This window comes from Nanorana parkeri, unplaced genomic scaffold (assembly GCF_000935625.1).
Source record: "Nanorana parkeri isolate BGI_ZX_2015 unplaced genomic scaffold, ASM93562v1 scaffold1440, whole genome shotgun sequence".
Lineage (NCBI taxonomy): Eukaryota > Metazoa > Chordata > Amphibia > Anura > Dicroglossidae > Nanorana > Nanorana parkeri.
The window spans coordinates 35120-48996 of NW_017307708.1; the positions used below are offsets into that span (position 1 = coordinate 35120).

Sequence of the window (13877 nt, forward strand, 5' to 3'; positions counted from 1 at the left end):
ATTTAAATGTAATGAGTTTCCCATATCTTCCACTCTGATTAAGAGAAGGTGGCCCAAAACACATAAGCAGAGGTACTAATTGTTAGGGCAACACACCCTGGCAGGTGACACAGGCTCACCTGAGATGCGGAGGGTAAGCACTAGACGTGTTTTCACCTGAGCTCCTAATGGTGCAGATGGGTTTAACTGTGTGCTGGTGCAAAGGCCACAGATCTAAGGATCGTTCTCCCAAGGAATGGGCGAGGATAGCATGGCTTCCATGCAGAGACAGTAGACCAGGATATGGTCGGAATGAGGCAGGGGTTCTGGCAGACAATAAGCAGAGAGTTGTCAGGCAGTCCAGGTCGGAAACCAGTAAGTAGTGGACAAAGCAGGAGACAAGCACCTAGTTGTGTCCAGGGAGGAGTGGAGGAAGGCGGCAACCAAAGAAGGGTCAGGCAGTCATCATCTTACTGGCGGCTAGATTCCGCAGAATGTAAACAATGGGGAGCAATGGCCAGCCCGCTATTGGCTAAAGCAATTTGAAATAGCCAATAGCAGGCTGGCTATTGAAACTCCATCTACTGAGCAGAGGAGTGGATCTAAGAGAGAAATTTATTTCTCAGTCCGCTCCTCTGCTTAGTGGGCAAGGTTTCAGTAGTCAGCCTGCTATTGCAATAGCCAATCTACATGCAGACAAGTTTCACTGGAAAATCCTTTTAATTTTTTTATAATGAGAAAGTAGGGTGTCATTCTTTGTAGATCTACATCATTGCCTGCATGATGCAGACCCGTCCTACTGGATATCCAACAGCAGGGTCAGTTAAGGATTTAGAAGTGGTGTCTGCAGCGATGTTGTCATGGCACGGTCAGGAGTTGAATGACACTGGCACATTTGTAATGGCATAGACGAGGGTCACGGACAGTGGCTTTAGGAGATTATATCTTGCTTCACAAGGTACGAAAAAAACATGCAGTAGGGGGTAGAGGGAGGGTGAGTAGGTGGGGAGGAAAGGTGCTGATATAACCTCTCCCCTTTTGCCTTCCCTTTCCCGATAAAAAATATGGGGGCTACAACTAATGTTTCTCTTCTGAGAGGTGTCTGGTTTCTAAATTTCCACTGACTCAGAGAAAGCATGCCACAAATATAATCTAAAGAAAAGTCAAAATTCCAAAACGATATGCTTCATTCAGATCAATGCAGAATACCTGGATATGTTTAGAGAAGCATCCTGCAGGTCCTTGATGGGAGAAGGCTTTATCAGAATTGTGACACTGTGGAGCCCTTTAGATGTGGATAACATTATATGCCTATTGAGGGTTTTAAGCCTTGGTGCACCATACTGCCCTGAGTAGATTTAAATTTGATTTGTGACGCCATTTCCTTACAAATTATGCTACCTAGAGCCGCCCCTTTATTTTGTGTTTTTGTATATAGGCCAGTGCATAAAGCATTAAAGCTAAATCACTGGTACGATAGCCAGGAAACCAGCATTTTAAAAAGGGAGTCAGCAATGGCTTCCAACATATTTCTTTCATGACAAGTTTACATGCTGCACTGGAAAATCCTTTTGATATTTTTGGTAATACGACAGTCAGGTGGTAAAGGCAGAAAGGACACGAAAATTAAATATGTTTTGCACTTTTTTTTTTAAATACACATTTGTGGGACATACTGTATATTACAAAAATAAATAAATAAGAGGTGAATAAAAAGAGACATAAATGAATCCTAAAACTATTCATATGCATGACGTTTTTGTTGGTGTTTCAGGAGCTGCGGTCTCTGGGCAAAGGTCCGTGGACACCTAGTACATTTATAGGGCCGCTCACCAGTATGCTTGCGTTTATGTAGAACAAGATGGGTACTATGTTTGAAAGCCATCCCACACTCCCCACAATGGTAAGGTCGTTCTCCTGTGTGAGTTCTTTGGTGAGTGATAAGGTGGGAACTAGAAGTAAAGGCCTTCCCACATTCTATGCAAGCATACGGTTTTATGCCTGTATGAGTTCTCTGGTGTGTAATGAGATGTGAACTTTGAGTAAAGCTTTTCCCACAGTCTGCACAGACATATGGCTTCTCTCCTGTGTGAGTTCTCTGGTGGACAATAAGGTAGGTACTTATGCTGAAGGTCTTGCCACATTCCGAACATGCAAATGGCTTAAATCCAGTGTGAATTCTCTGATGTTTGAGTAATGATGAAGATTCAGTAAAGCCTTTTCCACAGTAAGAACAGACAAAGGGTCTCTCTACAGAATGACATCTCTCATGTCTCTTGAGGTTAGCACGTTGAGTGAAACACTTATCACATTTTGAACAAACATAGATAGAAATGCCAGTATGGATCTTCTGATGTTTCATTAGCCCTGGTTTTTGACTATAGCTTTTCCCACATTCACTACAAGTATATCTGCCACACTTTGGTTGGATATTGCCATAGTTTGACTTTTTTTGCAAGCTCTTATGGGGTTTAAGTTCTCTCACTTCATTATCATAAAACATTGTGTACTCCACTGCACCTCTGTCTCGGAAATTGTACTCACGTTTAGAGGGCAGACTTCCCTTTGCATTAGAGGATGTTTTTGTATTGTTTTGTAGGTCATCAGTAAAGTGTATTTCTTCCACCATCAATTTTTCAGATGTTAACAAAGATGTGTGTAGCTTTTCCGTGTTGAATCTGGGGGTATCTACAATTTTACCATAGCTTGATTTCCTCTGCCAGCTTTTGTGAGATTTAGGTTTACTTACATCATCTTCATTATCATCATAGAACATGGTGTACTCCACTGCACCTCTGTCTCGGAAGTTGTACTGACGTTTAGAGGGCAGACTTCCCTTTGCATTAGAGGATGTTTTTGTATTGTTTTGTAGGTCATCAGTAAAGTGTATTTCTTCCACCATCAATTTTTCAGATGTTAACAAAGATGTGTGTAGCTTTTCCGTGTTGAATTTGGGGGTATCTACAATTTTACCATAGCTTGATTTCCTCTGCCAGCTTTTGTGAAATTTAGCTTTACTTACATCATCTTCATTATCATCATAGAACATGGTGTACTCCACTGCACCTCTGTCTCGGAAGTTGTACTGACGTTTAGAGGGCAGACTTCCCTTTGCATTAGAGGATGTTTGTGTATTGTTTTCTAGGTCACCTGTTAAGTATACTTCTTGCACTGTCAATTCTACAGGTGTTAACAGAGATGTATGTAGCTCTTCTGTGTTGAATCTGGGGACATCAACAGATTTGCCATAGCTTGACTTCCTCTGCAAGCTCTTGCGAGGTTTAAGCTTACTTATTTTATCATCGTAAAACATGGTGTACTCCACTGCACCTCTGTCTCGAAAGTTGTACTGTCTGGGGGGTAGACTCCCATTTTCATTAGAGGAAGATTTTGTACTATTTTCTACGTCACTTGTTAAATGCACGTCTTTCAATGTAAATTCTTCAGGTCTTAACAGAGATGTATGTAGCTCTTCTGTGATGAATCTGGGGGCATCTACAAAAAGGCATACAAAATATTTTATAGGTCTACGTGTGAGCATTAAAAGGGGAAATGGCAATAATCTGATTAAAGGAAGACAGTCTTTTGAGTGTTTTTTTTTTTGCAGAGTGTTGAGAAAGAGCTTAGAGACACATGTGCTGTATACATACATACAAACCTCTTTTAAATGAAAAAAAATCCAGCTAGAAAAGTAAAGGAATACAAAAATTCTGTTTTAATGTAAAAAGTTGCTGATGGGGCAAAGTTCTAACTTAATGTGACACTAAACTCAGGACTTAAATCTTAAAAATACATTTAAGTACCTTACCTTTTAACAAAAATGTACCTTATTTGTGTATCACTCAGCTGTAGATCCTCAGATCATCTCTAAATTCTTGCTGACACTAAGCTTCCTTCTGGAGGGTGGCTACTTTTGTTCCCCATGGTCACTGTTCCAAGCTACAATCTCATGTTTAGTTTACTAATTTGTATTGAGATTGTAGTCTATCACAGGAGCGAGCTTGGAGTGGTGGCTACCATGAAGAACAAAAGTAGCCACCCTCCAGATTAAAGGCTGGTGTCAGCATGAATTCAGAGATTATTTGAGGATCTACAGCTGAGTGATACACAAATAAGATACATTATTGTTAGTAGTTAAGGTAGTTAAATGCATTTTTAAGGTTTAACTCCTGAGTTTAGTGTCACTATAATAAAAAGGAAGACATTAATAAAAACTTGCCCGTTTTTATCCATTGTAAAAAGATTTAAATGTGCCTTCGGGAAAAACTGAAATGTTATGTATTTACTTAGCAAAAATAGATCATTCAGAATATATACAATATGTAGAAACTGCCCTATTTTTAGATTGCTCGAACAAGTTTAGCCTGAAGTATTTGTTATACAAAAAGCCTTTTTAAATAGTTAGTATGGTTTTTCTGAAATGAATTATGCCTCTTACCACATCCCAATAACAAAAAAGGAAGGCATCAGATGTGTCCTGGCAACCATGGAAGCAGCTGAGAGGCTAACACCGTCACTTTACCACATAACACGTTATCTATAGACATAAACAATAAGGCCTACCTTCCAATAAGTAGATGAGCAGACCAATATGTCTAATGGGAAATTTAGATGCATGCATGATAGTGCTTCCCCTCCTGTAAAATTGTTCCCCGTGTTGCACTGTGCAAACTAGTAAATTCTAGGTTGGGTCTTATTCTAAATCTCCATGCCCCCATTTAGGAGAATACACTAAGCAGATATAACAGAGGTGTGGAATTCCTATCGCCTGACGCCTGGGACATTCAGTTTCCGTGCATCGGGCAGCTGTTTTTTCCCCCCTACATTTATCCCTGTTTCGGGCAAGCAGGGCTAAATGTAGTGCAGGGAAGCCATTTTGTACAAGTGAGCCGCCCAAGATCACTTGTAAGCAGCCCACTTGTCATCCCCCCCAACGCCCCCATCCCCACTGTTCACCCATGTGTGATAGCAATAAAGTTAAGTGGAAAAAAAATACAAATTTTTTAAAAAAATTATAAAAAGTAAAAAATAAAAAGTATACGATAAATAAAAATGGGAAAAAAGTGACAGTGACAAAAAAATCAAAACCCCTTCATCTGCATGCGAATAAACGCATGCGTAAGGCATTGTGTGTGTGCGCCGAGTGCTGACCCCATTTCACTGTGTGCCATATTGTGGTGGCCGGGCAGCAGCACTCTCTAACACTCACAATGTGCATTAAAGGATAAGCTCACTTTTGCAAGTAATTTGGGAAAATGCCATTACCTGCTCAAATCTGGCCCCCTTTCCTGTCCCCCCTAAACTATACTTACTTTTCGGCAAATGGTTCTTCCCCTCTGCCGGTACAGGTGTACCATCTGTACCCCACACTGCTATCAAGTGCAGCCCTGTGCCATGGATTTTGAATTGTACTCGCAAATTGCGAGCACCCGCTGGTCAGCGCGGCCAATCATGAGAAGCACTTCTTAGCAAACTAAATACGGTTAAGATTATTTTTAGTATCACGACAAGTAGATTCTCATGAGGGACAAGCAGATTGGGCCCCAGCTTTAGTCCTCGGACAAGTATTTCCACACCCCTGTATGAATACATAATTAGATACTTATGCTAGCTGTATTTGTAGGACCACATTCTAGCAGAGCAAGGAGGATGGAGAAACCAGCACCAGAGTGTGGAGAGGGTGAGTGGTGTATTAAAAAATTAAATAATGTAAAGCTGGAGCTGGGTTATAATTAATACATTACAGGTTTACTTTTACACTAAATACAATACATATAACTCTAATATACGTCCTGCAAACTCACCCTGAGAATGTTTCTCCAATTCTATCATATACAGCTCTTCATCTTGTTCAATTTTTGATATTAAAGTTGGTTTTTCATTCTGGTATCCTAAGTGAAAACCAGAAAAAAAAGTTTTTGAAGAAAAGAAAGAAGAATACAATACATCTGTATTGTTGTTGAATTCAGAGTATCGATGGTACTAATTGGAACCGAAACAAATTTACAAAAATAAGGAATGTAAAGTAATCCCTTTGTACACAGCTCTTAACCCCCTTATAATCTACCTGAACAGACACAAATTCTGTCATCACCCTCAATAAATTGTGTATTTCTGCACTTAAAGGGTTTCTAAACCCTCCGTTTTTTTCAGATATCTACTAGCAAGCAGTAGATATATGCAAAAAGTATATGCAAAAATCCGAAAATGCTCGGGCAGCCGCAAAGCATCTTGGGGCGGGCGCATGCGCAGTTCGGATTTTCGGCCGGGAGACGAGAGACGCAAGGTAAGTCTATGGACGCGTGCACCCGCATGCAGACACCGTGGGACAGGAAGTGCCAGCAAGGACAGAGGAGTCAGCGCAGCACCGCTGGAGAGGAGGCTGCAAAGGACAGGAAAGAAGAGGAAGAACGGATTAAGAGACATCATTTAAGGTAAGTGCTTTAATTAACATTGGGGGGAGGGAAAAACGCTTTTGCCTTTAATGTCACTTTAATGCTTACAGGACCCCCTACACACATTTCACAGTAGAAAGCAAACATATAATACAAACAGTTATATAATAAGGGCATGTCAACTATTCAAGATAAAAATATCAATTTAACAATTTGAAACATTTTTTATAATTTTTAATTTAATTTTATACACTTTTTTGTTCTTTGGGATTTGATAAAGAAATATACCCTTACTCATGATGAACTGATGCACATTTGTATTCTAAATAGCTGGATGGATTTTTTTTTGTAATAAAAACATTAATTCAACCATATGATGCGGTACACAGCGTCTCCGCTTCTTCTACCACCCACCCAAACGCATTTCTATAAGTAAGCCTATACAGCTGAAACACGTTAGAGGTGGGAGGTAGAAGAAGTGGAGATGCTGTGTACTGTGTACCACAACATATGGTTGAATTAATGTTTACAGTAAAGAGGAGCGGAGTACTATCATGTTTGTTTGGAGTATATTGGATAAGCAAGGAGGGGCTTATGATCAGCACCCGGTGGGATCCCAGGTGGAGACTGGTGGAGGATGTAAGTTGTGTATGGTTAATATTCTATTTTTTATCGTTACAAAAAAAAAAGATTGATGAGGATACATGCCCACACATTTCTGGGCAGCACACAGAAGTCAATTTTGTGTTTTTCCAAAGCATTTGCATGTATTCTATGCATTATTACTATTGTTAAATGGAAAGTCAACTTTTTCAGAAAGAAGGATAAATGCACACTTTTTCATAAAAGAAAATATGTGCATTCATTTATTTATTTTTGCAATGGCGCCAGTAAAGCATTGCAACAGGCATCAGTAGATCATGGGTGCAATGCTCTTGCGAGTTGTGTTTCTTCAATCTCTAGACTCACTCATTCCAGTCACAGCCCAAGGTGACGATGGAAGCCCTTTGGTGTGCAGAAGCCACCAACCCAGTATTCAGACACTGCATCAATGTCACCATTACACCAATGGGTTACGATAAGAGAATTTCACGGTTTCAATGCATTCAATCCTGTCACCTAAGCATGTGACTATAAAAAGTCACATAAACGAGCCCTGCTGGTTTTGGGAGACTGCAATAGCGCAATGCACATTTTTTGGAGAAATGGTATGCCCAGGATACCACCATACTGATGCTTTTTAAATGAGCCCCATAGCACTGCCTGTGCCATTTATTCAGCAGTCAGGCTGAACACATCTTTTCACTTGCTACCCAAAAATACCAAACTCATGCGGTATTCATTTTCATTTCAGTCCAAATGTCCAAGTTCACCACCAATGCCAAGGGTCCTCTTGTCTGGTGGCTCATATACTAGCACTGCCTGAGTTAGTCCAAGGCCACACCCAGGTAACCCATTGACTGCTAACAACAACAACATACTAAAATTTGTATTTTAGTATGTTGTTGTTGTTAGCAGTCAATGGGAATTAATTTGTGGATGTACAATGTTCTAACCCAACCTCTTAGTGTTATTTGTACTATTTATTTATCAGGTGGGCTGGTATGCATTTTAAACACATCTTTTCACAATAAGCATGCCTTGGGCCAGTAAATTAAACATTACAACTCTTTTAAAGGTTAAAGAAATTGTATAAATGCTTATACAACCACTAAAGGCAAACGTTTATCTCTACGTCTTTAGACAAATTATGCTGCTATTTTACTTGAGATTTTTCAACCTACCCAGAGAGTAGATTGTTTGGTAATTATCCATCATTACTTGTCGATAAAGGTCCATTTGGTCTGCTGCTAGATATCGCCATTCTTCCTTTGAGAAATACACAGCAACGTCTTCAAAGTCTGTAGGGGGCTAAAAACCACCAAGTTTATCTTATGGGACATGTTTGAAAAGTAAACATTTCCTATAAACTTATAATTCAAGAAGAAAGCAATTGTAACCCCTTTCTTCTACACAGCTAGTAGAAGGTCAATGCCCTCATGGGGTGATCTTTTCTGCATTATGGAAACTGTCAATCTTTTTAGTGAAATGGCTGCCACTACGCTTGTACAAACACAAATTTTGATAATTGTGTGCACTCCGGCCATTTTATAAACACAGTTACTAATTATTGCTGTTACAATGAAGTGGATGAAAGCAAAAAGAAATGGCACAAAACTCATTAGCAGCTAGTTGTGATTTTTTCTTTGGTATGCCCATGATACCACTATACCTCTGCTTTTAAAATGAGTGGCACATTACACTTCAGTGCTCACTGCTGTCCTTTTTGAGTTATGGCTCTCCAAAAATTGTGCAAGGAGCCCACTCTGTACTTGCAAACTGCAGAACCTTAGAATTCCACTGCAGCAATTCATTCCACTCATTAAATAGCTGAGACAAGAAAAAGAGAACGCCGAATCCAGAAGCATTTCACTAACACTGCTACTGCACTTCAGATATAGCTTTCAGACAGCTATAACTGGGAAGGCAGCATGGAAATTGCAATACAAACTGAACTTCAAGCTGATACAAAAGCCAAAATTATACAGCTATGTATTACAAAAATAACACAAAATAATAAAATCATTACATTTATTTTTTATACAACTAGTGTAAGTACTTGAATTTGACACAAAGTCAGCCTCTTGCAATGCCCTGCAGAATGAGACTCAGACATGGATTGCAAGGGACAGCATTGGGAGCCAATCAGGTATGCTACCTGCAAATGTGCAGACATGGAACATGATGAAAGGAGGAGAGACGAAATGGAGCAGAGAGATTACCACATTAGTCTGCTGCTGCACTTTAACTGTCCAATCAGAAGATTGGCAGTGGAAAGAAGACACCAATGTATCTCATCAACAGTCCATAACTGTAACAGAAAACATGGTGTCATCCTCCTGTTTAAATCTAAGGAATACATGGACAGAAATACAAATCCTTTGGCAGGTAACACAACTCTCTTATATGTATTTGATCTGTGTTTTTAGCGGATTATTTAAAGTCTGAAATCCAGCTTTAATGGTGGCCACACATGTATCGATATGATCACACAATCAATCATTCAATACAATGAAACTCATCACTTGAATAAAATATCCAAATCAAAAGTCAATTTAGTGAACTTTGAATCAATTTTCGATTTTGTCACGCCAATGTAGAATTTGATCAACGCATCTGATTGAACAAATATCTGCGGTGCTTCAGAGAGCCTATCGTAATTAAGATCAATTAAATTATTGTTTTTAATAAATCACTTGCATATGTTGCAGAGAAATTGCATTCTTGATCCATATTTTCACCAAATACCAAAAGTGTATAACAAAGCCATGTGTGTACTGCCACCTTGACTAAACATGTAACAGAGCCCATAAATGCACCACAAACACATATTAGGAGTCCAAAGTCTTTTACTGATTCCACAACCAAGCAACTGTAAGGCAAGGCGTTTCTGGGGCCAGACAATTACCCTTCACCAGGGCTTAAACCATATGTTGAAGTACTCAATGGACTTAGAGCAGAGATCCCCAGGTCTTGGGAGGAGATATGCATGCCTTCCTGCGAATGCTTTGCTGGGGGAATGAAAAACTTTGAAATAATACAATGGCTTTGATGCTCTTATTGGCTCTATTACATGAGAATAGATGACCCCTACTTGTGAGGAGCCTCCTGCTTTGTGGACAGCTGCAGAAATCAAGCCACCAGGTCCACATATTAACTGTTTTCCTCTGACAGATCTGTGTTCAGCACCTCGTTTCCACCTTTTCCTTGTATTGCCACCCAAGCATTTTACTCTCATCTCCTGCTGTCTTTTTCAATTTCATTTCGTGTACTTCCCCTTTAAAAAATATTTATAGCTTTCTAACTGGAATGACGATGGTAAACAGAAAAAAATGTAAGCAATGAGAACATAGCACTTTTTTTATCAGCAGGTTTGTCTGTTAACTTCTCTATAGGTATAGTTGGTAATGCAAAAGGGAGGTCTAAAAGGAGATTGTAAATTTCTTCCTGGGTAATGAGCTGCAACCTGACATACATTCACCAATCTCCACAGTGCACTATCCACCCATACTACATTGGAGTAAAGCTTAGAATACACCTTATAATCTTACTATACACTCTTTGTACAATCCCCTCTAGATTTACCAAAATATGTAAAATTAGAACCTATCTTAACATTCCATTTAATTTGTACCCAAATAGGCAGGCTCTTGTTGGTAGAGTTAATAGAGATTGTACAATCAGATTTTCTCATGTGTGGTGAGCTTTAGAAATCTTTAGCTACAGTGATAACAGCTCATGAGTACAAGGTCTCATGTAAACATGAATGCGAGGAGTTACAGATCACTATTAAATGTGCGCACTTCATACTTAGCACTATACAAGACAGCTTAAGAAATTAAGTCATATATAAACAGTTAAATACCACAGTATATAACCTGCAAATATGTTTTCTTTCTTTTTGCAGCAAGCCTCTGAGATAGCACTTTTCTCTTTATTCTCCGTATTTTTGTAGTCTTTATCCTTGGCATTCTGGGGAAATGAAAACACATATTTACAGAAATTATTTTACACTAAGAATGTCAAAAGAGTTATTTAGACCCCCAGCTGTTGCTGAGGAAATTCTTATATCCCTTCCTCTATGTATTCCATTTCTGATCCCACATTTCATCTAATTGTTGCCTCAGAAGCAGTTGATCCAGGGATCCCTTCTTTTTTAAAGCCCAACTTCACTTTTACCCACAGCCTCCAATCTCTCTCCCTTCCTGGCCACTTTTATTCCTGCAGTCTTCTGGGCAGTCCAGGATGTCAGTCACGGGTCCTTCCTCCTATCCCTTGGCAGAGGCAGTAGGTTGACCTTATTCCTGGACAACACGAGCACTGACATAATGATGGTAAGTGCAGTGTAGTGCAGTCCAGGAGTACTGTGAGCCCACTATGGCATGATGATGAGCCCCCAGGCTATGACAGCCTTGGCTCATAGAAAGTGGGCTGCATGACATTGGCTGTCATTCAAGCTCGTAGCGGCATCTAGTAGGAGGAAGAAGTACTGTGGGGGGCAGCTTCAGATTGAAAGTAAGTATTGCAGCTAAAGCTGATTTTTTTTTAAACTGCTGTGCCATTATTTTTTTTAATTATTAAAAAATATGGAGTTGGGCTTTAAAGCAGAACTCCAGGGAAAATGATTAACCAACCCTTGTAGAAGGGCTACCCCTTTAATGCAAGGGTGAACTGCTCATTTTGGTCTAGAGAGTAAAAGAAAGTTATACTCACCCGATCCTCAGGCTTGGCCAGCTGTGACAGCACTCCCTCCATCCTCCCTCCAACTATGCTGCAGCAATGGAATATCCCTCGGCATATAACGGGATGATTTACAGGACCTTAGACCAAGGATTGGTCTAAGAACCGACTATCTAATCTAAATCTTCTTTAAGAACTGAGAGAGCGGGAGTCAGCTGTTTGGAAACATGATGACTAAGTGCTTGGGCAAACAACTTAAAGAAATACTTTGTTGGGCAATATATATTTATTGCTAAAGCCTGGAAATCTCCGACCCTGACCTTTGAGGCCATCAAAAGTCGCCTGACCCAGATTATGATTAATAAGACGTTGACAGCTATTTTGGAAGACACCCATGATAAATTTCTCCAAACGTGGAAGCCCTGGATTGTCAATTCCCAAGCATCGCAATTTGGTCCCAATCTATTGAGCCCTTAACAGTTTGACTTCTGCCCCCTAGGATTTTTCCTCCTTAGCTTTTCTCTATCCTTACTCTCTTTTCTTCTTTCTTTTACCTTTTCTTTTTCCTTTGCTCTTATGTAGTTAACCTATCTGGTTTTCTCAATATTTCTATTTATTTTTCATATAGCATTATTTACGCATATCTAGCCCACTGCATGTTGAATTCTGAGCAGAACAATTCTCAGTTGAAAGGTTTTGTTACTGATATGTAATATCTTTTATCCTCCCCATCACTGACAATTGTGTTCTTTAGAGGTAAACATTCAGCACAGCAGAGCTGCAACAGGAAAAACAAAGCAGGGAACAGATTACTGACAACACAGAGATATAGATCCGGATAAACAATGTATGTATGGGCACTGACTGCATGCTACACAATGATAAAAGCGCAGCTGTGACTTGAATAGGAGGTCAGCGCGGCAGACGAGTTTACACTATTATACATTATTAGTAAACATGTTATTGAATGAATACTCCGCTCCTTTCGCCATACCTGGCAGCTACTACAAAACGTCGAATCTGCCTTCTCTGATCCAGTAATAGCGCTCCGCACCGACAGCTTTCCCAGGATGTGTAACGGAAGTGACGTACATGGAATACGCGGCGTAAATCTGGGATGCTCAGCCAATCACATTCCTGGAAGGAACGCTTAGGCATTCCAGGGCGGAAGAATACCCCTGTGATATGCGGTTTCCATGGCACTGTTCGCTCCTTCTTTATACTACTAATCAATACATAGAAAGCTGTGTGGGAGGCTATTGATTTTGTTTATGGAATGGAGGGTAGACCGAGCAACCCAGAAAACTGTAAATGTAAATAAAATATGTGCAAATCATACAGTTGAGTACAATCCGTGATATTTTTTGTATTTGCACTAACAGTTAAATTTAAAAGAACCAGCTTTCAGGGTCTTCTGCAACAAAGGGTTAATGATGATTTCAATAGGAAGTTTTTTTTTTACACCTTACATTGTTTTAACTGACACCAAAGCTCACCCCTTTTATCTGCACATGAAACAGTGAATAAGATTATACTTATAGAAAATGAGATAATAAGGTTAAGTTATAAAAGCAGATGGTTGATCTGTGTTTGTACTGCCTCCCCTTCCTGACTGGTTACCTACAAATTAACTAGCCCCTAAAGGTTTGAATACATTGCCCCTAAATGATCACATATATTGCCTTGGCTTCTCAAATTTAACTCAGCATGTCATGTTTGGCAGGCTGGATAGAAGGGGAAATCCTCTGCACACCTTGCAGCAATCCAGGCCTATGTAGACAATGGTGCTTGTAGTGATGAACACGGATGGCACCGTGCAGACACAATGTAGGAAAAGGAATCACCAGCACTCAGTAGAATAATCCAACATGTCCATTTATTGGACATAGACGTCACACAATCACAAGAGCCCCCGCAGTGCAGGGGCAGACTGCCCATACAGGCAGTTGGGCATTGCCCGAGGGCCCACAGCCAAAGAGGGGGCCCGTCACCGACCCCCATGCCCTTTTCAGGCCGCATGGAAGAGGACGCGGGTTTGTTAAAGCGGCGACGGCAGTACACTGCCGTTGCCGCTATAACAGAGCCGCATCTCCTACAGTGGCGCGGCCAAGAACAGCTCCGAGGTGGGGGCGTGTCACAGTGGATCGGGGCGTGTCACAGAGGGCGGACCTAAAGAGTGACTTATGTCACTCTTTATGCCCTGATGAAGAGACCCTGCGTGGT

At 40.3% G+C, this 13877-nt stretch overlaps 1 protein-coding gene across 1 annotated transcript; it reads right to left on the reverse strand.

The window, feature by feature from the left end:
- Positions 1–213: 213 nt before the first annotated feature.
- Positions 214–12718, reverse strand: LOC108798259 (zinc finger protein 177-like). Its single transcript, XM_018569991.1, has 6 exons — positions 12649–12718; positions 10853–10946; positions 8159–8285; positions 5784–5870; positions 1813–3474; positions 214–305 (listed from the first exon to the last, which is right to left on the reverse strand). The coding sequence occupies exons 2-6, from the start codon at positions 10943–10945 to the stop codon at positions 214–216; spliced, it is 2061 nt and encodes a 686-aa protein (XP_018425493.1). The 5' UTR covers position 10946; positions 12649–12718.
- Between the last annotated feature and the right edge of the window lie 1159 nt (positions 12719–13877).